General features: G+C 36.3%; 1 protein-coding gene across 3 annotated transcripts in view; it reads left to right on the top strand.

The window, feature by feature from the left end:
- The window catches only part of DAB1 (DAB adaptor protein 1), a gene marked incomplete at both ends in the record, with an annotated part of 190,263 nt that overhangs the window by 159,375 nt on the left and 6,163 nt on the right, over positions 1–24,725 (top strand). For 2 of the 3 annotated variants that reach the window (XM_081324630.1, XM_081324628.1), the window contains 3 exons: positions 17,835–17,891; positions 23,645–23,707; positions 24,300–24,408. In XM_081324630.1, coding sequence (XP_081180756.1) covers positions 17,835–17,891; positions 23,645–23,707; positions 24,300–24,408 — 229 coding nt within the window. The remainder of the gene's footprint in view (positions 1–17,834; positions 17,892–23,644; positions 23,708–24,299; positions 24,409–24,725) is intronic. The other variant, XM_081324629.1, reaches the window with a different exon arrangement.

The raw sequence follows: 24,725 nt of genomic DNA, 5'->3' as shown, positions 1-24,725 counted from the left end.
TACTAGGAAAAGTACTCTTTTTTCCCCACCCCACCCCTTTTTTAAAAGAAAAGTGCTAAACTTTCTTTAAATACTTTTCTAAAATCAAAACTTTGTAATACTTTTTTCTTCTTTAACTTCTTAACATACAAGCTTTGAACTTTAATATTGAATGTAGCTCCCACCCTCCAAACTACCCTTATAGAATAATATCTTTTTTTCTTCCTTTGATAAACATATAAGTTTTCTTTAAACTAGTACATCATGTTCTTTAACTTTTTCTTAACACAAGTACTCTGAGATATATTTTCAAAAACATTTTACATACTTTAAAAATTACTTAAGCAATATATGTATATGTGTGTGTGTGTGTGTGTGTGTGTGTATATATATATATATATATACATATATACACACACCCACACCTATATATATATATATATATATATATATATATATATATATATATATATATATATATATATATAGGTGTGGGTGTGTGTAATTTTTTTTTTGGCTTGCTAACAAGCAAAAAAAAAATTACACAAATATGAGCTGCCACTGCTGTGGCTACTGCCTGTAGATGGCCTTGGGCTAGGCTGAAACAGGAAATAAGATTTGTCCTGTGTCTGGGACTAAGCAAGTGTATTCTGAATGCTTAACAAACATTTAAAACATATATATATTCTATATATATATTCTAACTGAAAGAAAGTCTTAATCAAAAATTTGAAAATTTATATATATATAAATATATATATATAATTTTCAAATTTTTGATTAAGACTTTCTTTCAGTTAGAATAGTATATTTCTAAGACTGAAATGATCGGATATACAAAGTGTAGTCTAACCATATCCGTGCATTATGATAATCAAACAGTTATTTAAAAATATTATGTCATCAAGACATTAGTGACACTGCTAAAAAGCAAATGTCACCGTTGCCATTACCTTTATCTTTAAAACATTCGTTGTATTCCCAAGTTGAAGATGATCTTATTTAAACGCAGATATCCTTGACCTGAGCATTCTGCCTCTGAAAACTGAAGAAATAAATAATTAATGATAGAGACTAATTAAGATATGCTTTATTTTATTCAAATTGCACATAAATAACCTGGCCCCTTCCATCACTTTTTGAAGTGAGATCCTGAAACTCTATTCAAAGGCCTTCTGCATTTCAGACCAGAGGAAGCTATGCATCCCTGCGCTTCCAGATACGTTAACTGGCCTCTCAATACTGTTGTTGTTCAGGGAGTTAGCGTTGCTCTACCTTTCTGAAACATCTCCTTGAAAATATGCCATTCATTTTTTTTTCTACTCTGATCATTTCGATTTTTGATGTCAATATGAGTTTTCATGTCAGTATGACCATCTTGTGTTGTATTGCAGTTTGTTCATCAGTGTCTTCCTTCCATCAATATATTCAGCTGTGCTGACTCATCTAAGTGTCTGCAGATTAAAGGCCATTTACTACCATGTGGACACTGATTCAGTGTCCTATTTGGTATTGGGAAAAAAGGCACAAAATGTAAGTGCAGGGGAGGGAGAGTAAGAGAAATGGTTTATAGTGCAGGAAAAATGAAGACACAACAGGCAGTAAAGCCAAGTACCACATTTCCTGAGGACCCATTCTTCTGCTTTACATGATGGAAGCCTCAGTTTGCCTCACAAGAACCATATTGTAATAACTGACATATTCAGGATAGAGAGCACCAGCCCAGATTGTAATGAAAACAACTACCTCTTCTAAATAAGAACAGTTGATAAAACTCCTTTGAGCACAGCAGTTCAGAAAGGCAAGCTACTTTCATGAACAATTAGTTTTTGTGTCTACCGCATGGTGTGATTTCTTTCCATTTTTCTTTCTTTTTTAGATTTGCCAAGAAAGATAGGAAATTGTAACATACATCATTCTTTAGTTTTAAAAAGTTTTGAGGGGATGATTATCTTTAACAGAGCATTAAGTCAACTATTGAAATAGATTTTCAAATAAAAACAGGGATTTTAGAAAGGGCACAGTGGTGGGGTCCCTGCGGGAATTGGGAGTTAACCAGTGAACTTTACTGCCTAATGAAATCTAACTTCATTGCCTATCAGAGATAAATATATGCCAACTTCATGCACTTTCTCAGCTCTCAAATTTCTTGGATATGGCCAGCCTTAACTTTGATACGTCTTGTGCTAATGGAATGTTACATTTCTGATCTAATCCTCTTGACACAACTAAACGTTAGCTTTGCTTTTAGCACTTTGAATGTGGGTTCAAGGCTGACTAGTCTGATGTAGGTCAAACAGGCATGCAGCTTGGAGTCAAACCTTTTAAGTTCTGCAGGATTGAGATACATTTTGTACAGTTTAGTAAATAGTAAATAGATGCATGACTAATGCTTACAGGCATTGGTTTCAATGCACAACTTAGTTAAGTAGATGCCTTGCTAATACTTACAGGCATTGGTTTAAATATTTAAAAGTAACCAGGCTATAAATGCCATTCTTCCTCTGTAGCCTATTTATCTGTTTGGTATATCTCTGTGTTTTCTCACTTCTGCCAATTTAGCAGCTAATGTAGAACAATTTAGGTTTTCTTCTTTTTTTCTCATCCTTGCTACTCTACCTTACAAAAAGCCCAAGAATTTTTTCTTTAAAAAAATCCTTATGCACACTAAAATCCTTAAAAATAATAGTTGGAACTAAGCAAAATGCCCTCTAAAAGTTCTACTATACCTGCTGTTTTCATTTCATGCTACCAAAGACTGAAACAGCTGCATTTATTTTTGATGCTTCTGTCATGGTTCTGACTAATGAGACAGATCAAAGAACATTCCAGCATTGTTCATTCTAAAAAGTCTATAATAATGAGAACAAAGCATCAGCACTCATGGATGGATGCCAGAATCTGAATTCTCCTCCCCTGAGCACATCGTATCATACACAATTCCCTCCCTTAATTGCATGTCATAAATCACATTCTCCAATTTGTTTAACATGCCAAATTTCACTTCCTTTCTGTAGCTTGCCATACCTTATCTTGTTTAAAACAACCGGGTTAACATTCTGATCCCCCGCCCCCAGCTTCATTGATTCAAAGCAAAACATTTTAAAGGAAAAGACTGCCTCTTATATTGTCAGAACAAAAACATCTAACGTTTGCAGCATTGACATCTTCCTTATTGCAGCCAATAAAGAATTTTTCACTGAGCTGGTTGAAATCATTTCATTATGTAGAAAGCTTAGTCATGGGGAAGCCATCATTATAGAAATATTACAGTGACCAGAATTCAAAGGTACAGTGGACAGTGGCTATGTGTATTTTAAAATGATTCAGAAGAAGTCCTTGCTATTCGTCAAAGTAGCCACACTTTCCTTGCGTCTTCTGAAAAGAAACTGTAGCTGCTTTAAGTGTCAACTCATTAAAATAAATGTGCTTCTTAAAGCAGCCACAACTGTTATTCAGGCTTGCAGAGTAGCCATAAAAAGTGAGGCTGTTTTAATCGTAGAGAAATGCTGTCTTCATGCATGCATAATGTCTGACACACTTCTCCCAAAAGATTTTTGAAGCACATTCAGCTTTATTATGGAAAGAAACCAGTGCTGAACCACACAAAGTGTTATTTCCAAAACTTTATTTCCTTTCTGAGCTGGTTCTGTGATGTGTCTGTGCTTATTCTTTTCATGACATTCTGGACATCATTTTCTCAATGGCAGTTATTATATTGCAGTGAGAAGGAATTACTGCTGTACACCCTAGCTGAATTGCTTTTTAGGAGCATGTTTCATAGGTTTTCAGTTTTCCACATTAACAGAGAATTAGGATGAGATTGGCCATTTCATTTTTGTTCAGAACTTTAAAATCTAGGGCACACTCTTTTCTAGAGGCAGATGACCGGAAACCTGCCCTTCGTGGTTCTTTTCCATGAAGACCCTTGCTCACCTTACTCTTAAAGTACCTGAAGCCTCTCAAGGGAGCAGAATTACTATTTTAGGCTCACCTGAACACATTTTCATACATTCTGAAAAGTCATCTGTTTTGTACGTGTATGTAGATATTAATTGCAACATGGAAAAAGCTTTGCAAAGACCCCAGAGTCTTTCACTGTCACTTGATGGATATTATGAGGGTGGGGCTGGAAGTCATGAAGATTGTTGAAGGCTGAGACCTTGCACTTTTTCTGAAAACTTGAAGCTTTGAGCATTATCAGAGGGACTAACTGCAATCAGATTTTCCAGCTAGGTTTTTTCTTTCTTTCCAATATATATGAAACTCCCTTAACTTATGTCTGACTGTTATCTAAGTCAGTGTTGTTTTCACTAAAAGAAGTAATTAACCAGGATGTCAAAATCATCATGTTTTAGACAGAGATTTCTAAAACAGATTCTAGGATTTATCTGCATGCAAATCATATTCCTTTGTCTCTACCTAAATTTACAGTTTGGCAGGCCTTTTTTTTTGTCATTAGAACGCTCAGAACGGAGTTCCGGCACCTTTTTTGGATGGAACCTTGTAGGGTAGGCAAGACGGGTTGTATGACATGTGTGAGTTCTGGCACCCTTTTCTTTTACAAAAAAAGCACTGCAGTTTGGTATGTTTAAACAAAGAAGAGAGAAAGTGATATCAGGAAATTTGCACCACATCATGCATCTGACAAATGGAAGAAAGTCTTTTGACTTGATTTGTAGCATCATAAAGATCAAATGAATCTTTTGAATTTTCCATTTGCCATCATTAGTTGCAGTTATTAGGAAGTTTAAAATATTTTATCTGAACTTTTCTGGTATGTCCAGAGAATCAGGAGAAAGTAAAACTTAAGGATAAATTAATCCTTGGATGATACATTTTAAAGAGTTTTAAGTGAGTGAATGGTCTTACTGCAAGGACGAGTAGATCAAGAACTTGTTATTTCTTAAAATTAAATATTTTAACTATGTCCACCAACTTCTGCATGTAGGAACATAGCATGTCTGCTTATCCCAGCAGAGATTATTTGTTTAGAGTGATAAAATGTATTCGGAGAATGATACAGCATCACGGTCCATCCCTATAACAAAGAAACTGGAAATAAATTGCATCCAAAGTACTCTTTCCAGACTGTAGCAGCAGGAAATGAAATGTGTCTGCACCATAGCATGGAATAGAATCAATTGGACAAGAATATAGTGTTTACAGCATTGGAACAGACAAGAGAACCGTATCAATCACAGGATCTCAGGCAAAATGTAGCCTAAAGACAGCAAAACTTTTAATAATGTTACAATATTTTCAGTGTGAATTTTGGACTATTTTTGGTCAGAAGTTTATATGATCCAGAAATTATAGGCATAATCTGTTCAAAATACTTACTTTATGCCTAGTATAAACAATTCCAGCAACTGTTCCTTACAGTATATGTTTTAGCCTCCAGTCCCCTAATCATCTTTGTTGCTCTTCTCTGTACTCTTTCTAGAGTCTCAATATCTTTTTTACATCGTGACTTCAGATATCAGGTTTTTCTTATTTTGAATTGTGTAATTCAATGATTTGTGTGATCAATGGGAAGGTGTTTGCCACAGAAGCAGTTCCTTGTTCTTAAATTATATTTAAAGAAACCATTAAGCTGCTGGTCTCCAATGTTTTAGAGGATGCAATCCCATCACCAGAACCATGCAAAATTCAACTACAAACAATTTCTGATGTACTGTCCTTAATATACCATCTTGACTTTTTCTCCAGGCTAAAAATCTGTTTATCAGGCTTTGACAGGCAGCACTAATTCACAACAAATTATGCGTATGTTGTGCTCAACAAAAGAAAAGGGTACAAAGGGAAGGAAGAGTTATGATAAAAGCAGTAAATTTAAGCTTGCTTATCTTAATACCTTACCTTGATTCTTCAGTATTAAAAAAATACTTAAAGATCAAAAGCCTGTCCATACCAGTTTGGTCCAGTAGTTAAGGCACCAGGGTAGAAGCAGGAAAACATGAATTCAAGTCCCACTTTAACCATGGAAGCCAACTGGGTGACTTTGGGCCAGTCACTCTTGTTTCAGCCCACAAACCACTCAAGGTTGTTGTTGTGGGAAAAATAGGAGGACGGTTTGTTGGATACGTTTGCCAGGAGTTATTTGTAGATATAATAAAGGTGTGATACAAGTTAAATAAATAAATAATAAATATACTATTGTTATGTTTAAAAAAGAGCTTTAGCCCATTCCTTCTTTTGCAGTCTTGCTACCAAATGCTTGAACGGTCCTCTGAAAGCACTTCCTTTCTGATCACCTACTTTGAGAAAACAGTCAATATATCATATTTTCTGGCGTGCATCTCTTTTGTTCTTTATTCATTGTTAAATACTGCCCTTGGTTCACAGTGCTTAGCCTGAGGATGCATTTTTACCACCTCAAAAGCTTGATAATTGGTCCTCATTATTGTGATCATATATAAATCTTCAATACAGCATGAATACATAAATGTCTCAAAGTGCCTAACGGGAATCATACCAGGAAAAGTGATATAAAGATATTAGTGTAGTTAATGTTACTGCTTTTAGTATTATTTCCTGGTCGTACTTCCTGCCTTTTAATGAGACTGTGATTTAAAGGTAAACAAATACAACACAGAGGGAATTTAGGATTAATTTGACTATAAATTGTGTTGAGTAGTACAAACCTAAATGGATCAATTCACGTGTTGATTACCTGAATAACTTTCTTGGAATCAAGTCAGCAAATAAGCTGGAATATTAATCACTTCTTAAATAGTTTGTAACTTCTGGATGTTAATCTAATCACATATTTATAAATACATTTACTCATCTTTCAGAAATAATCAGGGTTTTCTTAAAGGTAAAGGTTCCCCCGCACATGCCTGCTAGTCGTTTCCGACTCTAGGGGCCGGTGCTCATCTCCATTTCAAAGCCCAAGAGCCAGTGCTTGTCCGAGGACATTTCCATGGTCATGTGGCCGGCATGACTAGACGCCAAAGGCGCATAGAACGCTGTTACCTTCCCACCGTAGTAGTCCCTATTTTTCTACTTGCATTTTTATGTGCTTTCGAACTGCTAGGTTGGCAGAAGCTGGGACGAGTAACAGGTGCTCACTCTGCTACGCGGCACTCGGGATTTGACCCACCAAACTGCCAACCTTCTGATCGAAAGCTCAGCGTCCTAACCCACTGAGCCACCGCGTCCCCCTAGGATTTTCTTACCCTGAGACAAAATTTGTAGCAGTGAAATCTTTATCCAATAATGCAATATTATAATTCTTCTACATGTAGTTGGCTAGCAATTAAATACATATGTCTATATTCTGCTAAAAAATACAAATGCCTGTATTATGCTAAGATCAAATATGAACTTTTAAAATATATGGCATGAGCTGTGAAGAGTGTAGTAAATATGCAGGTATTTTAAACCTATAGTTCAGCTAGTCAGACAGATATAAAGCAAGTTAATGAGCAGATGGGAAGGAAAGGAATTTTGTTGCCAAAGCAAAGAGAGAAAACAGAGAATGAAAAAATCAGTGAAATGCTTTTAAATATACAAGCAGTTTTATTATTAAGTGGAACTTGAAGAAGCAGGACTGAAGGAGTATTCATGCTTGTGAACTTTGGAGTTGGAGAAAAGTCTTGCAAATACCACAAGCAGCCAAAGAAACAAATAGATGTATCATTAGACAAATCAATCCAGAGTTCTCATTCAAGACACAGTTGACTAGGCTCAAATACACAAATTTTTGACCTGTTATATGAGGATCTTGGTCTCTGTATGAGTCTATAATTCTGTGAAAGTGGAAACCTGAAAGACCAGGCTATGAACAGATCATCATGGCAAACATCTATATGGTTACTAGGATTTGATATGAGCATTATCTCTCATCAGCCTTCCTTTCTTCATATTTCTGTAACATAAGAATCCTGGTGGATCATGCCATTTAGTCCATCATTCTGTGTTATTATATACAGGTAGTTCTTGAGTTATGATCAAAATTGGGATCAGAATTTTGGTTGCTAAGCCATGCAGTCTTTCAGCAAATCATCATGTGACCTGATTTTACAACTATTTTTTACCACAGTTGTTAAGCAAGCTGGGAATGTCACAAGTTGTGATCACATGATTTACTGTTGTAAGACCACACTTGGAATACTGCATCCAGTTTTGGTCACCACGATGTAAAAAAGATGTTGAGACTCTAGAAAGAGTACAGAGAAGAGCAACAAAGATGATTAGGGGACGTATAAGGAACAGTTGCTGGAATTGGGTATGTCTAGTCTAATCAAGAGAAGGACAAGGGGTGACATGATAGCAGTGTTCCAATATCTCAGGGGCTGCCACAAAGAAGAGGGAGTCAAGCTATTCTCCAAAGCACCTGAAGGCAGGACAAGAAGCGATGGATGGAAATTAACCAAAGAGAGAAGCAACCTAGAACTAAGGAGAAATTTTCTGACAGTTAGAACAATTAATCAGTGGAACCACCTGCTTCCAGAAGCTGTGAATGCTCCAACACTGGACGTTTTTAAGAAGAGACAGTATAACCATTTGTTTGAAATGGTATAGGGGGTTGGACTAGATGGCCTCCAAAGTCCCTTCCAAATTATTATTATTATTATTATTATTATTATTATTATTATTATTATTATTATTATTATTATTATTATTATTTCTATAGGAAGATGTAGTATCTTCTTAAGCTTGTATATTTTCTGATACAAGGTATGGATAAGTGGGCAGTGGGTTTGGTGTGAAGAATAAGCTAAGTTTGATGCAGGCAATTATGTAATAGTAAATCATAGTTAATTCAAACCATATTTCAATATGAGGTTTCCAATCCTTGTTAATTGCAATAATTATTGTACCTACAGTATTTTAATTTGCTCACACAAATGAAAAATATGTTCAGGTAGTCAGGGTTTAACCCATTCTAAGTAACAATAACTATCTCAAAAATATAAAAGTTTTTGTTCACGAGTATATACTTACATTTTAATAAAATGTGCAGTCCTTTTGCTCTACCAGCAAAGGAGATTTTTAAATAAGTCATGCAATTGAGTATTGAAAAATCCAACAGTTAAGAAACAGTTTTGCATTCATCTTCCAGAATTTGCACTTCTGAAATGTGCCAATTTTAAACAGACTTTTTAATAATGCATTTTTCAGTACAGAGAAAAAGCAATTAACTACTTTATTACATTTTTGAATTGGTGTCTCCATCCATTAGATCAAGAAGATATTTTTATGATTTGCTCAAATGTTTTCTGTTGCAAACATCTTAAGTATTAAAAATGTAATTAATTGCTTAATAGATATTATGCAGCTCGAAAGCAGCATACAGACTATTGTATGCAAATTTTTATATGCAGCTTCCAAGTTATGAACAAACACCAGGATATGTTATATAATTAATAGCATTTAACTAATTTCACTGAACAATACGAAGAATGGGAAATAAAACAATAAACTACGTAGAGCCAATTTGGGGTAGTAGTTAAGAGGCACCAGGCTAGAGATTAGGAGTCTGGGAGTTCTAGTCCTACCTTAACTCACACTCCCGCAACCCTAGGAAGAATGCAGTGATAAACTTGTTAAGCACATTGTAAGAACTAGTGCAGACAGTCACCAAGAGACATGAAGACACATACACACAAAAGCTCATAAACTACTTTAAGCAGTCCATATTTAACTAATCTCTATAACAACATCTTACTTTAATAATACAGAGTAAAGTCCTTCTGAAGATTATATAATCAACTGAAAAAAGTTCTTTCACCTTGAACTATCCATTATGTTACCCTCCTGTTAATTTCCAAAATAGTTCAAAAGAACATGAGCTCCTTCAGAAACAGTAACTCTTCTAGCAAGCCTAGAGCTACATATAAACTATTCAAAGCTTCTGATAATAGATTCCTGATAAACAAACCTACGCACCACCTAAATGATTAACCAAGCTAAAATCATTCTTGAAATGAAGAACAAAAAAAGTCAGTTTTGAATTGCCCTATATTGTATACAGTTTCACTGAATATACGGAATCCTCAAGGTACAACATTTAATTGACCATTCAAAGTTACCACAGACCTCCCAAAAGCTATAAACGACCCTATTTCAAAGTTATGAATTCTGCAGAACCCTCCAGGTCTTTTGCCCTTACAACCAATTGTAGAGACACTTCAGCACACCCACTATCTATTTCCCCCTCATCCTGCCTGCCAGCCCCACCCTAAAAGGGACTGGGCCTGCTTTGTTCCTCACTGTTCCTCACAATCCCTTGTTTACCTTAGGAAGATCTGCAGAGCTCAGGAGTTGGGGACAGGGAAGGAGAGCAGTCCTCTCTCGCTAGGCCATGTGGGAGAATTCCAGCAGCATCTTTCCATCCTTAGCATGCATTTTTAAACCCGAGTTGGTGTAATTCTGGGGAAAAGTCTGTGGAGATTCTCCATCATCCAGGTCATGGTTGCCCCTAAAGTGCTTTTTCAAAAGGCAACTGGACTTTGTTTTTCCTTGAGGACATTTTGCTGCAGCTTCTTCAGCTCAGTCAGCTTCTTGGATGAGAAGTGAAACATCCTCAAGGAAAATCACTCCAGTTGCCTTTTGAAAAAGTACTTTTGGGACAATTCTGGGCAAAGGAGGCCTTCCCGCTCTTTCTGCATTACCTCTTTACCGCTTAGCTACACAATTTTTCTCCATGTTGGCAGAGCCAGCTCAGGTTTCAAAATGCGTGCTGAGAGAAAAAGTCTCCCCTCCCCCTGTCATATTATGATGAGGGAAAGTCCTGTGCTTTGCCAAATAACAGCAAAGTAGCCCTTTTTTCTTCAGTGCAAGAGGTGCCTTGTGAGTTAAGAAGGGTATGTTGGTACCTGAGATATCACTTGATGGGGGGGGCATACAGGTATAGGCCAGGAAAGATGCCTGGGGATTCATGAGAGGTGCTGTTGAAAAGAGCATGTTGGAGTCATAGGGTGTATGAAGGGGGTGTATAAAGCATACAATGCAAGTCAAGTAGGGTGCTTGTTGGCACAAATTAAGAATGCGTAGAGGTCATGGGTGCATGAGAGTTACTACTCTCATGGTTGAGGATGTCACTCGGGAGGGGTGTGCTGGGAAATGTGTATGGGGGTGTGCAAGAGGTAGTGTGCAGGCTGGACAGTATACGGGAGCATTGCAGATTAGGGAGGGTAGAGGTCCAAGAGGTGCCATACAAATGAGGGGAGCAACATGGGAAGTGGCATGCAGGAGTTCCTTCCTTTCTCCCTTCCCCCTTCCCTTCCCTTTCCAGCGGTTACTGCTGGGTGGGGAAGGAACAAAGGATTGCAAGTCTGACTGGGAACATTGAAAACAAAGATCACACAACTGTAGCAGCAGCCCAGCACACAGTAGCAATCAGTTGCACTAAAGCAGCCACGATCTTCCTAAATATCATTCCCTCAGGAATCAAGAGTCCTTGATTTTGGATGCATTCTGTAACTTAGCTCATTTGAGTTATCTTCATTCAAAAAATGTTGCCCTATGATGTACTATTTCACCCAGTTAAAAGTCATGACAATGCACGTTTTAATTTTTTTTAAAATTTTAATTCCATTTATATCCCGCCCTTCTCCGAAGACTCAGGGCAGCTTACAAGCTTAGCAGTAGCCTTCATTCTATGTATATGCCTGCTTATTAGGGCTTTCATACACCCCCCAAGCGGCATTATTACAAAGTCAGCTTATTGCCCCCAACAATCTGGGTCCTCATTTTACCTACCTCGGAAGGATGGAAGGCTGAGTCAACCTTGAGCCTGGTGGGATGCGAACCTGCACTAATTGCAGGCAGCTGGTGTTACTTAAGGAGGCATTAGCCCACTGCTCCACCAAGGCTAAGGTTTTAGTAGTATATAGATACAATAACATACATACTGTAGGATTTTAAAAAATGTTTTAAACTGACATTCCCAGAAGAGGCTAAGCTTGCTAGTAAACACTAAACCTAGCTTATTCTGCCAAAAAATATAGTACAATACGCTAAAAATGAAGTACAGTAGCTAAAGCATTTACTGTATATTCTTCCCATTATAGCACTGTTTCATCGGTTCTCAAATTGGTTTGAATCAATTTTTTCTTTACATTCAAATCTCACATTGAAATTCATTCTTGCTAGATCCAGTAATCAAATTTAAATTGGGTCTTAGCTAATTAATATTCCCTAGTAACATCATTAGTAGCCTACTGAGGATTGCCATTTCTTTTGAAAATTTAATATTACTGCTGTTTTGTAGTGGCAGTTCTTGGTCTTTTACTGTTTTAATGACTCCACTAGAGACAGAAAAATAGAATGTCTGTATTTAATAAATAAATCTTATATATATATTTCTAATTCTTTTAATGCACAGATGTTCTCAGCATTTTAGCATCACAAATAAAGTCCAGGGTGAAGATACTTTGGATACAACACACAACATCTACCCACTGAGACACACATACATCTTTTAGAATACATAAAATGTTTTGTTACTGATATGCTGATACAGAAAGGTTCAAAGTTTATTAGCAGGGCTTCTATTTCAGGCAGTTGTAGCATGGTCATATATTCTTTACAGACTTAATTATCAGCTTTATTTCTTTATCTATCTGAGACACATAGCCAGGTGATTAAAAATTAAACTCCTCACAAAAGGAACCTATAGAAGGATCCTGCAATCACATACCTTCTCAGTCTTCTCATAGTTTTAAACAGGGTGCTGAGAATAGGACTGTTTACTTTAATTGGCAAAATCTTTTCTATTGAAATGTCTAAAGATGGGGGGAAACATTTGCTCCCAGTAAGTGCAATGCGGCCCAGAAAAATTTTAACTGAAGACATTTCCATGGTCTAAGAGACACTAATGGTTCACCCATAGGAAGTATTTCCTCGGCAGAAAGTGATGCAGAATGAGAACTTATGGAAGACACAGCCCAAGGGCTACTTAATAATTGGACCCTCGAGACATGCAGTAACATGCTGGACAATTGTTGTCTGGGAAGTCTTGCCTTGGCTGTTGCAAATGCTCTGTTGAACTCTGAACAATGTTCCTCCCTAGTTAGGCTGTTCTGCTTCCTGGGACATCTTCAAAATAGCAGTCGGTTCCATTGGCACAGGTGAGGATGCCCTGTGAGACAGCATAGCAGTAAGAAGAATAGAGACAAAAACATGTTTGTCAAAAGAGAAGAAATAAAAATAAATTCTGTTTATTTTAGCAGAACTTAATTTTACATTTGGCAAATGATTGTAATTTGATCCAAAGTAATTTGGAAAGTAATCAAAGTAACTCGGCTTCCTGTTTCTTTCAAATTAGGTACAGTTTCTGATTTTACCTAGCCCTTTCTTAAACTTAGTCCTTTAATTGCACTGACATATTATTCTTTTTACTTCATTACTACTAGTATAAATTAAGTCCTAGGAGAGTCTTTGAAAAGGAGGAAAATTGTAAGCTTATCTCAGCCAGATGCTCTTGTGAATGTAATAGATACCCTAATTACAACTCGGCTAGTATCATATTCTCTGTGGGACTGCCTTTAGAAAGGACTTGGAAGCTGCAACTGCTACAGAAAATGGTGGCCAGATTATTGCCAATGGAGAATAATACTTATTTTATGGTTGTTGCACTGGTTCTAGGTACCTTTCAAGGGTAGCCAGGATGCATCAGGCAACATCTTGCCAAAATTGAATTTGCCTATATAATCCAAACATCTAGAGAGGGTCTACTGTGTGTCATCTATTCTCATTCCACATGAGATACATATACAGTGGCCATCTCGCCTTGCAAAAATAAAGAACAAACCAGAAAAAGGGGGCAAATCTGAGAAGCTCATAAGGATAAAAAATAGTATATATATATATAATAGTATATATATGAAGGCTACTGCTAAGCTTGTAAGCCGCCCTGAGTCTTCGGAGAAGGGCGGGATATAAATGTAATAAAAATAAATAAATAAATAAATATATATATATATATATATATATATATATATATATATATATATATCTTTATTTTTCAAAAGAAAACTCAAGAGCAAAACCAGAATATATAATGCTCCTCTACCTGTGTTCCTCTAAACAACCTTGCAAAGTGGGTTTATAGCCCCCATTCAGTTGAGTGCACCTTAGAGTTGTACTTGACTCTGTTTCTCTATGAATTGCCTAAGATTGCAAAAACTGTTTCCCAGAGCCCCACTAGCCTGAACTGATTGTGGGTGTCAGTAATCTTAGTTGATTTGTGAGCTTTTTTAAAAAAAATACTGCTTCAGTTATTTTATGTTGGCTTTTCTGTAAACTACTGGAGTCTTGCAGGATTGGGGAAGTCTATAAAATACTGTAAAGAGTGTAAATAAATAAAATGCCACCAGTCTATTGGTGACACGAGTCTATAGGTCTCCTGTGTATCTGATCCAAACTGAAGGAGTTTCATGCCAGTTGTTTTTTTTTACAATTTCCATTATCTCAACTTCATTTTCTACCCCAATTGTGCTAATGTTAATACATAAAGCCATCCTTGACTTGGGGCTACTATTTCTAAAAGAATACCTTATCCCACAAATTCCTACCTGTTCACTGAAGTCATCATAATAACAGAATAATAGAGTTGGAAGGTCTTCTACTCCAACTCTTTGCTCAAGCCTACACCATTTCAGACAAATGGTTGTCCAATCTATTCTTAGAAATCTCCAGTGTTGGAGCACCCACAACTTCTAGAGGCAAGTTATTCTACTGATTAATTTTTCTAACTGTCAGGAAATTTCTCCTTAGTTCTAGGTTGATTCTGTCCTTGATTAGTTTCTACCCATTGCTTCTTGTCTTGCTTCAGGTGCTTTGGAGAATAGGTTGACCAGAATAGATTGATCATCAAAGATTCAGATGTGTTGGCTACCCATAAATAGTCCTTTTTAGTTGTATTCAACTCTCTTTCAGGAGCATCAGCCTTAGGTTGGGATCTCCCTTGATTTTATCCCCATAATAGCAATACTTCATGGGCTGAAAAGGAATGGCTAGTCCAGGGTCACTTAGCAGATTTGGATAAAGATTACCAAACCAGTTACCACAATCTTACTCCACCATCTTAACTACTCTACCATATTGGTTTTCCAGGAGTAGTTCCCCATTTAGGAATAGCTCCTCCAAAAGAGTGCTAACTTTATCATCTTTTTGGTGTCACAAAAAGGAATTTTTGTTCTATCATTCATATTACTGATTAGTGTCTTAATTTTACAGTTGAATGCTGCATGAAAGTTTTTAATTGAAGTAAAAGCTTAATTGTCCAAATTTAGCAGACTTCAGATAAAACAAACTACAATTAGTTGAGATTGAATGCCCAAAGAATGTCTGTTGTTTCTGAAATAGTCCAGACAATTGACATAATTTGTATTATGTTATTCATATAACTAATGTACTTTGTGTTTTTGCATTATGAATATCATTTGTGTGATGAAGCAAATGGTATTAATTGATACAGTTGCCATCAATGCTTCAATTGTATAATGATGTAAATGATATAAATTGATAACATACCTTGATACAAATAATGTCAATTCGGATTTAACAGTCATTCAGAAATTCCTTTCCCAAAATAATCTGTTTTATTAAACCTTTGGTTAAAAGCCTATATTCTACCCTCTCCTTTTATCATTTCTACTCTGAACTCTAATTATGACTCTTGCATATTTTAATTGCTATTCAGAATGCTGATATTCTGATTAAAACTTAGAAAAACAGAAATTCAGTTTTGAAAGGTAGCCTACAATAGTTAAAAATAATTTTTCAAAAGGAAAATAATGGTAATAATTGCTGAATAATTTAGTTTTAATTGTATTCTTTACAAAATCAGATTTCATATCATATTGATATAATTGAATAGGAATGATTTGGAAAAATGTTTCATGCAATAAATCAGCTTGTTATACCCAAGGCATAGGTGTGATACCTTTAAGGAAAAATCCAGATAGCAATGGCTAGGTCAGAGAAAAATATATACGTCTATATGTATTTAAACAATTTAGCTATGTATTTATGCCTGGTTATTCAGCTCTTCCCTGTTAAATGCAAAAGAGCTACTTGAAGGCATTACAAAGCAACAGCTATTCCCCTGCAAAATGGTGTTTCTGTAACAATAAATTGTGATTTCTATGTATTAATGAGCTACCAGATTGATTATGATAGGAGTATATTGTGTAATCAAGGAGTCATGATAGGAGGAATATGCATTAAGGGGAGCCATATTGTGGGGGTTGGGGGGGAAGAGATGGAAAGAACCATGGTGGCACAGTGGTTAGAATGCACTATTGCAGGCTGACTCTGCTCACTGGCAGCAGTCCAATCCTGACCGCTCAAGGTTGACTCAGCCTTCCATCTTTCCAAAATAAGTAACATGAGGACCCTGATTGTTGCAGGAAATACATTAACTCAGTGAACCGCTTAGAAAGGGATATAAAGTACTATGAAGCAGTATATAAGCTTAAGTGCTATTGCTATTTCTCTGAACATGGCAGAAGAACAAAAGGCATCCTGAAAGCACTATTAAAGGATAGATGCCTATTCAACATCAGATGAGGTTGTTATAACTTCTCCAACTGCAGGATTTATTTTTCTCACATATCCTTTTACCTTTGGAGGGGAAAAAAGTAAAGTATCCATGTAAAAAGCACAAGAAGTGTGAGCATAATATATAGAGAACATGGCCACTTTTATCCATTTTAAACTTATGATGATAACTTTATTGTCACTTTGAATGTACACCAATCGGCATACATCAAAATGAAATTTCGTTGCATATAGCTCTCAAAGGGTCACCACCTCTGATATATACTCCTTGTTCGTGGCCTGCTCAAATTTCACATTGTCCATTTTAGTCTCTAGAGAGTGAACGATGGCAAACAGGACAGATGGAAATGGGGCTCCATGTGGATTAGCCCTCAAGTTCGCTTGTATTCTGACAACCTCGCCTTCTTTCCTTTTTCTGATCCTGACTCTTCCACCTTTTCCTTAAAGAGGCCTTGCTTCTTTTTGCCCCTGGAGCACGCTGCTGCCGCTGCCACCAACTCCTCCAAAAGCCTCTCTCTCTTCCTCTGGGCCTGCCGACAGCCTCATCCAGTTCCTTCGCTCCATAAGCTCCAGGTCCTCTCCTCCTCTGCCTCCTCTGGAAACAGCCCTGATTTGCAATACAATCCATCACTAGGCCAGCAGTCAGATCTTGCTGCTGGTAGAACAAATTCAAACAGCGCCAACGACTTTTAACGGTCTCACCAACAGTTCCAAAACAACTAGAAACTTGCCATGCCAGCAAAGATTGTCGGTCGTATGTCGTATGTTACCTTAGTTCCACCATGTTGCTCCAACACATTAAAATCTTCCTGATCATGTGGCCTATAGCCCTTACTATCCCTCCCAAAACTATTCACCTTCAAGAGCCAATGCAGCCGCAGCCATTCCAGGCACCGCCATCTTAGAACATCATTATTTATGTGATAAACCAGTTACTCCCATTCGTGCCTGGGAAGAGACTGAGGGCTTTTATTACTTACTTACTTATTTCATTGTGCTTCTATTCCATCTTTTTTCTGAAGGGTGGCATAAGTATGGGTGATCTTAAGTTATATCCACAGAAGAATTGTGGATTCATTCTGAATTCTATATACACCTGTGTTCATGCTCCATTTTCAGTTCATTGCATTGGCATAAATTTAATCCCATTTGTAGTATATATTCAATCTAATTATGTTATTAACATGAACAAAGACATTTTAATAAAAACTATTGCAATGGTTTTTGCTCAGATATTAAATTGATAATTGTTGAACTCATCATTGTTGTGTCCAATAGTATGTGTCATTTTTCATAAATCATCCATTTTCATGTTCATCAATCATCCATTACAGCTGGAGAATGAAAACTTGTTGTTGGACATAGAGGAAAATCTTGGTAGAATAACTCAGGTAAGCTAATTCTCTGTTAGTTGTGAAAATAATTGTTCATAGCTCTTTCAAGAGTCTAAATAGACATTAATCACTTAACGTAACAAGGTAGAAAAATACTGATTTTATTTATACATTGCATCTAGGAGCAGAAATTGAACTTTAATTTTTTTTCGTGTTATATCAAAGTACATACAACATGATGTATGGGTAGGGAATTAACAAGATCATTTTGAAACATTATGTTACAATTTATAGAATATAATTTTAATACAGTGTAATGCGACCTATGGATTATCTGTATGGTCAGTTCTTAATGACTTGATGAGATAGATTTAAAAAGAATTCTAGGCCTCCAAGAATTTCATGTAGATTTGAATTCTGACCATTTATCATGAATCAATGCTCTAATTTGGCAGATAACCATAAATATGTCTATGTAATAAAATATTGGACTATAGCTTATGATGGGGAAACATGAAAATGCCTGCAACTGCTATTTATTTTTGGAGAAATGTGACAACATAACCCTTTAAAAGATATTAATTAAACTTTCAGTCTGATATCTTCAAGGTTTGGACTGCAATGAAATTTTAAAATATTTCCACACTTCTTTTAAAACAGATAAAACAGCCTGAAAATAGTCCAGTAAAATTCATAAGAGAAGTATATAAAAAGTACCATATATATACACATATAAATATACATATACACAGGGCTTTTTTTCTCATAGAACGCTCAGAACGGAGTTCCGGCACCTTTTTTGGATGGAACCTTGTAGGGTAGGCAAAGCGGGTTGTATGACATGTGTGAGTTCCGGCACCTTTTTCTTTTACAAAAAAAGCACTGCATATACATATATACATACAGAATAGTCTAAGATGAATTCAAGGATATCCCAGACCAAGACATGAAAATTGACCTACTTAGATAAAAACAAAATAGAGACAGAATAAGTAGCTTGAATAATTATTATGATTATGATTAATGGGAAGGTGATAAGGCAATACAGGGGATCTCAAAAGTGCTATAGATTGCTATATATGAGAAGAATCTATGCTGCAAATCAGATAGATAAGTGAATTAAAGAAAAGTAAAAAGGCATAGATGTAAAACAAAAATAAAGGAAAAACTGGAACAGGTATCTTCCCCTGTCCTTCTCCTTCTTGGTGATCCCACCTCAATTGAGGGATTGTGTGAGTAGAAATTGACTGAGATTGTGGGAGTACCACTTCTATATTTGGGACAGTGATTTCATTCATTGACCAGGTACTCATTAATATCACTGCTCTCCCCAGCTTAGTTTATATATGAATGAGAGTCTGCAAATTCTCTCTACAAAGCTAGAAAGTCTGCAAATCTCCAAAGGCTTCAAATCTTTCCAGAGCTATTCAAAGGAGCTTTTTCTTAAAAAAAAAGGGGGGGGGACATTTTAAGCTATTTGAAGATTCAGTTCAAAGGGGTGTTTTGGTCTTTGAATCAAGACTCTTTTTTCAAGTTTACATAGTCATATTTTATATAATATTAGATATACTTACTTTTAAATGCAATACATACATACCATTCTTCAAATATTAATGGTCTTCAATTATTGGATTTAGTGTGTGAAGGAATTAATGAACTTGGTTTACTTTAAACCGGGTTGGAAGTTGTGAGCAAACTGTTGTCCAAACTCCGCATGTTCAGCAGGAACAGAGTTACGATCCATTATTCTCTGATTTTGTAAATTCTCTATTTTCCCATTTGTTTTACAGGGGGGAAAAATCCTCATGCTTAAAAAGAGGATGATCAAAAGGGAAAAGAAGTAAACATAATTCATGTTTCTAAAATATGGCATATAAATTCATTGTTCTATTTACATGGTACATAGGATATTTAATGAGAGACATTAGAAACATTTAATCTTAGTATATACAAGTACATTAGCAAAACATTGGACTAGAATACCTATGCAAATCAGGGAAATGTTTATATTAATTGTATTTCATATAATACTTATACTTATTCAAAAAGATCAAAGTTTTAAAATAGTAAAGTTGTCCAGATGTGAATAGCTGAGAGCAGGCATAGGCAATCTGATGCCCTTCTCTTTCAGTATTTATTTGTCTCAGCCAACATGGCCAATAAGGACTTGTCTGAATTGTATCTTACAAGCATCAGTAGCTTACCAAGTTGCCTATTCCTAGTTAGAGAAAACACCTGTTTGCAAATATTTAAAATTCAGCAATGTGCTCCAAGGAAAGAATTTCTGCCTATCAATTCCTATATGCAAAATGTTCCATGTGATCACTTCCCAACCCTGATAGGGACTAGCAGCTTCGCTTATAGTTTTACTAGGATCACATATACTATTGTTCTTATGAACAATAAATAATTGGTTTTGTGACTGTACAGTTCTCATTATTACAAAAAACACTTCAATATGCAATTATCATAGGAATAATTTCTGTTAAATTCACATGGAAGCAAGCAATCTTTTGATTTACTTCAAATAAAATATGTACTTGCAAAGAAACTTATTAGTGTCAAAACAGACCATGTACTTATATTGTCAAGTTAATTTTCTTAATTTCATTATTTGCATAGTAATGCAATTCCTCATGTAGTTCATCAGTTTGTCATATCATCATGTTTTCTTTACATCTTTCCATAAATAATTCACTATGCAGTTACAATTACAGTATAATATACATAGGTGTGCTACATTTGCAAATTCAACTGAAGGCTGAGTTTGCTAAGCAATGACTATCATTCAGAACTAGAAAAACATATAACAAATTTCACTTTGCCAAACATGGTTGCCTTTACAATAATTATGTTCTTATAATGTTGAGGATTATCTGAGTTTCAATTTCAGACATAACATTGCACAAGTGGTTCTTTACCACCGAAGCCACAATTTGTATAATAGCATGCTTGTAACCTGATTGTAAGAAGTACAGGATGTTTTTATTCTTCTTAGAATAAAAAAAATTAATTAACCAAAGCGCTGCTTTATCAAAGCACTCTTGAATTCTAAAAGCTGAAAGCTGTTATTTTCCCATAACAATTGGGAAATAAATCCCTTTTAAGGAGTAGGGGTTTTCTGTCTTTTTACTACATAAGAAATGCAACCTTAAGAAATGAGTGGCATTTAATGAAATGAAGCTTTTTATAACGCTATGGATCATCCTTCTTTATCCTATCTGGTACTTATATAGGGAAGGACTAGCAGTATCTCGGGGATCACCTGCTGCCGGCGTCAACTCCCCTCCGCCCTGTGCGTTCCCACAGAGAGGGCCTCCTCAGGGTGCCTCCGGTCAGAGAATGCCGGCTGGTGGCCCCCAGGGGGAGGGCCTTCTCTGTGGGCGCCCCGGCTTTGTGGAATCAACTGCCGGTTGAGCTCCGGATGGCACCGGATCTCCGCTCCTTCCGGCGCGGGTTAAAGACCCACTTATTCGAACAAGCTGGCCTGGCCTGATGGGGAGTTAATTTAGGGTTTTAAATATTTGTATATTTTATTGTTTTATTTTGGGCATTAATTTAATTCTATTTTAACTTTTGTATTTTTGTATTTTTATTATATGCCCTGTTCACCGCCCTGAGTCCTTCGGGAGAAGGGCGGTATAAAAATTTAATAAAACGTAAACGTAAAACGTATCTTCATTTTATTTCTGGAAGAACTTTCCATAAAGTTTCCCTTGACATACACTGTAAAGGGAAATACTGGAATTCACTTGGAATGGGGAGAAGCCAGCTGAAATTCAATCCTAGCAAAATCGAGTGGTTGTGGGTCTTTACCCCTCACCACCGGGTTAGGAGAATTTACATCTTTGACTTTGGATGAGGTAAACTCCCCCAAATGTATTTGGTCCATGTTTTGGGGGGTCCTTCTGGACTTATGGCTCCAGCTGGAAGAGCAGGTGGCAGTCAGGATGGAGTGGGGGCGGGGGCTTGCACAAAATTCATCTTATGTGCCAACTGCAATTATTTCTGCCTTGTTCACAATCATATATACCTTAGATATCTTCTGTTGGATCGTTGCAATATTCTCTAATGGGGCTACCCTTGAAGATTAGCTGGAAGCTGCAACTGGCCCAGAATGAAGCAGCACATGAAGCTTGCTCTGCCGTTCATCTGAGTTATATCAAAGCTGCATGAACTGCACTGGTTCCTAGTTGCCTTCTGTGGGTAATTCAAAGTGCTGGGTTTCACCTTTAAAGTCCTACATGTCACAGGGTCAGGCTAGGAACTACCTCTGTTTGAAGGTATTTGCCTGCCCTACTAGGTTAGATAGGATGGGCACACTCCAAATCCCCTCCCTTAAATATTGTATTGGGAGGTGTTTTAGTCTGGTAAGAGAGCGGAAGGATATTTTTGTTTTTTATCTTTGTTTTTATGGATTATTGTTGTGAATTGCTTAGAATCATTTTATGACAGATAGCCATATCAGTTATGCAAATAAATACTGCTCCTTTGGTTCCTTAAAAAGTGCTATTTACATTAACGTAGCCTCAGCAGTTAGCATCTTTTCCCTGAAATGCGTCCATAAGAAAACACACTTTAAAACTTGGAAGCACCTTATTGAACATTAGTTCCTAAGTTACTTTACACATTCTGGCCATTAAAAAGATATGAATTATGTTTTAAAGATATATTTGACACTTGAATGTTCATAAAGATGAAAAGTCCTGTGAACATGGCAGTTAACATGGTTTATATTAATCATTGTACCTCATTTCCTTTCAAAGGGAGAAAACTAAATATCTTTGGTTGGTGCTGTTTCTGAAGACCAATCCAGTTATAGATATTACTGTGTCCTATATCTCTTCCAGACATGCGATTAAATGTCATTTTTATTTACACTGATTTCAAATTGTTTTTATTGGGGTTGAACAGAAGGCCATCTATGTTTACAATTGGTTTTATTTATCTGTTTGCTTATTTAGTCTGTAATATTAATATGCTTGTTTTCAATGGCTCAAAATGGGAAATAAGACAATATTTTGATAATGGAATGATCTGTTTCAAACAATAAGAAAGTAAAATAAACTAGTAAAGAGGATGAGCAGAAATCAATGCATAAGTGATGGTGTAAAGCTGCACAAGGATGTTTACAGGCTTCTCTCTATGTTAAAGTCAGTTAAATACAGGTAGTCCTCAACTTATAACAGTTCATTTAATGACTGTTCAAAGTTATAACAGCACTGGAAAAAGTGATTTATGACCCATTTTTCACATGACCTTTGCAGCATCCCCAGAGTCACATGATCAAAATTTAGATGCTTGGCAACTGACTCATATTTATGACGGTTGCAACGTCCTGGAGTCATGCAATCCCCTTTTGTGACCTTCTGACAAGCAAAGTCAATGGGGAATACAGATTCACTTAACAACCGTGTTACTAATTTAACAGCTGCAGTGATTCACTTAACTGTGGCAAGAAAGGTCAAAAAATGGGGCAAAACTCACTTAGCAACAGAAATTTTGGGTTCCATTGCGGCCATAAGTCAAGGACTATTTCTACTGAAATCAAATTAATATTTCTGCTCTGGGAGAATAGAAAATCCCTTCCCTACAAAAAATTTTAAAAAGATATTTCTATGAAAAAAGATACTAAACAAAATGTAAAATAATGTCTTTTTTTACGTGTTCCCCTAGTATCCAAAAGTTGGCAATCAGTATTTAAATAATTTACTTTAAAATAGATAATGTTGAGAAATTGAACTTGCTTTCCCTCCTCCATGGATTAGAAAAATATGACTAATTCTGTCTCATTTTGAAATTATTTACAGGCTGTTCCCCAACTAGAGCTGTTTGGGGATATGTCCACTCCTCCTGATATAACCTCTCCCCCTGTAAGTATTGCTGTTAAAATTCTGGATTGTTTCTTGCAGGCCAATGTCAACGTTTTTATAATATCAATACATAACAAATTTTGATATTTATGGGAAAGACTGAAGACTGAATTTGCAGAATTCCAAAAAAGATTTACAGACGTATTACCCAGTTTGAATTTCTTCCTCTACAACATTGCTAATTATCTTACTTTTAAAACCCTAAATTACTTATGCTAATCCCCCTGTGAAGTTACTAAAATTACACAGCCTTAGACTTTTATGAAGAAACAGGTGCTGAAAGAATTTGCATATATTTTAGAAGTTGCAAAAGAACACATTCAGATTTTGCCAAATATCTACAAATTTTATGAGAATTTGGTGATACCATTTCTTATCCTGTTTCTAATGATAGGTAGCTTTCCTTGTCATTTGTTCACATTTATCCCCTCTCTCTTCTACTACTGCCACTTATCATCCACTGCTGGCTTTTTTCGTACATGCAATAGTTCTTTTAATTAGGGAAAGGATATGTTTGGAGCTTGGCAATGAAAGCGGCACATGAAACCTGTGATAGCTTATCAAGGCATTTTAATTGTTTCTTGTTTTATAGACCCCTGCAACTCCAGGTGATGCCTTTATCCCATCTTCATCCCAGTCACTTCCTGCTAGTACAGAGGTATTTAGTTCTGTACCTTACAGCACTGCTGCTGTACCCTCAGGTAAGTATTTTCCATCAAGCTCTTTAACTGGAAATTTGAAGCTCAATCTAAGAGATTAATGGATGTTATTGTATTACACATCAAAACATTTGAAGCCCTAGACCAGGGATAGGCAACCTTGGCTCTTTTATGACTTCAACTCCCAGAAAGTCGAGGGGTGACATGATAGCAGTGTTCCAATATCTCAGGGGCTGCCACAAAGAAGAGGGAGTCAAGCTATTCTCCAAAGCACCTGAAGGCAGGACAAGAAGCAACGGATGGAAACTAGTCAAGGAGAGAAACAACCTAGAACTAAGGAGAAACTTCCTGACAGTTAG

Source organism: Vipera berus (assembly GCF_964194415.1).
Source record: "Vipera berus genome assembly, chromosome: 3".
In the NCBI taxonomy this organism is placed as follows: Eukaryota; Metazoa; Chordata; class Lepidosauria; order Squamata; family Viperidae; genus Vipera; species Vipera berus.
The sequence above is the reverse complement of the archived record's forward strand: the minus strand, read 5'-3'. Positions and strand labels throughout refer to the sequence as shown.